The 1,643-nt window shown below is 40.0% G+C and overlaps 1 protein-coding gene across 1 annotated transcript in view; it reads left to right on the top strand.

The window, feature by feature from the left end:
* The window catches only part of LOC107090937 (spectrin beta chain, non-erythrocytic 1-like), an 84,017-nt gene that overhangs the window by 57,957 nt on the left and 24,417 nt on the right, over positions 1-1,643 (top strand). The window contains exons 31-32 of the mRNA XM_015384592.1: positions 226-600; positions 694-780. Coding sequence (XP_015240078.1) covers positions 226-600; positions 694-780 — 462 coding nt within the window. The remainder of the gene's footprint in view (positions 1-225; positions 601-693; positions 781-1,643) is intronic.

Genomic DNA, 1,643 nt, shown 5'->3' on the forward strand with positions numbered 1-1,643 from the left:
CAGAAAGCGTACAGTGTACACCCGTACATATTTTTATGAGCAGAACCGGATTTATTTATAATGTTAAAAATTTTTATTTGATGAAATATCTCTGTTTCTTATTTTAAATACCGTCCTGAACTTAATTAAAAACAGGCAGCGATGAACCTGGAGCTGACCTGAATCTTCCTGTTTAGGATTTATTGTCTTTATTCTGATTATAAGATAATCTTCCTTCTCCTTCAGATGCTGCAGGAGCGATTCCGAGAATTCGCCCGTGACACCGGGAACATCGGCCAGGAGCGCGTGGACGGCGTGAACAAGCAGGCGGACGAGCTGATCAACGCGGGCCACAGCGACTCCGCCACCATCGCCGAGTGGAAGGACGGCCTGAACGAGGCCTGGGCCGACCTGCTGGAGCTCATCGACACGCGCACGCAGATCCTCGCCGCCTCCTACGAGCTCCACAAGTTCTACCACGACGCCAAGGAGATCCTGAACCGCATCCTGGACAAACACAAGAAGCTCCCGGAGGAGCTGGGCCGGGACCAGAACACGGTGGAGACCCTGCAGAGGATGCACACCACCTTCGAACACGACATTCAGGCTCTGGGGACGCAGGTAGGGGTCAGGATCCAGCCCTCCTCTGATTGGACGGGAGGGAACACCTGCAGCTGCTCGCCTCGAACCGACCTGAACTTCTTTCTGCTGCAGGTCCGGCAGCTTCAGGAAGACGCCGTCCGTCTGCAGTCGGCGTACGCCGGAGACAAAGCGGACGACATCCAGAAGAGAGAAGGAGAGGTGAGCAATTTTTATCAGAAGCTGCTCCGTGTTTAATGAAGCAGCGGCGCTGCTGATCATGCTGCGTAACGCATGCTGCACGGCTGCTGCTCTGACATCACATTCTGCCTCTACTCCTCTAACCACGCGTCTGGAAAACGCCTCATCAGGTCAGATACGTTTAAAAAGGTCGATGCCAAAAGCTCCACACTACAAATAATAGAAAGATAAAAAAATGTTTTTCTTAAAATCTATGGGACGCCTTTTTAAAGTTAAGCAGTCAGAAATTAGAAGCAATATTTATGATTATTTAATGTTTTTAGAGAAACATAAGAGGTTTATTCCCCCCAAAGTCATTTTTTTACTATGTCTCTCATTCATTTATAAAAAACTTACTTTGCTAAAAAAATATTTAGCTTCGAACTAAATATTTAGTTTTCAATATGTTGTTTTTAAATAAATATAGAGGTTCAAATATTTTATGATATAAATATATAAATATTTATTTAACAAAATTAATATTTAGCTTGCTATGTGCAGCTAAATACTAACTTTGTTAAATAAATATTTATTTTTTAGCTAAATATTTAGCTAGCTATGTGCAGCTAAATATTAAGTTTGTTAAACAAATATTTATTTTTTAGCTAGATATTTAGCTTGCTATGTGCAGCTAAATATTAACTTTGTTAAATAAATATTTATTTTTTAGCTAAATATTTAGCTAGCTATGTGCAGCTAAATATTAAATTTGTTAAATAAATATTTATTTTTTAGCTAAATATTTAGCTAGCTATGTGCAGCTAAATATTAAATTTGTTAAATAAATATTTATTTTTTAGCTAAATATTTAGCTAGCTATGTGCAGCTAAATATTAAATTTGTTA

Source organism: Cyprinodon variegatus, unplaced genomic scaffold (assembly GCF_000732505.1).
Source record: "Cyprinodon variegatus isolate N-32 unplaced genomic scaffold, C_variegatus-1.0 Scaffold317, whole genome shotgun sequence".
NCBI classification, from domain to species: domain Eukaryota; kingdom Metazoa; phylum Chordata; class Actinopteri; order Cyprinodontiformes; family Cyprinodontidae; genus Cyprinodon; species Cyprinodon variegatus.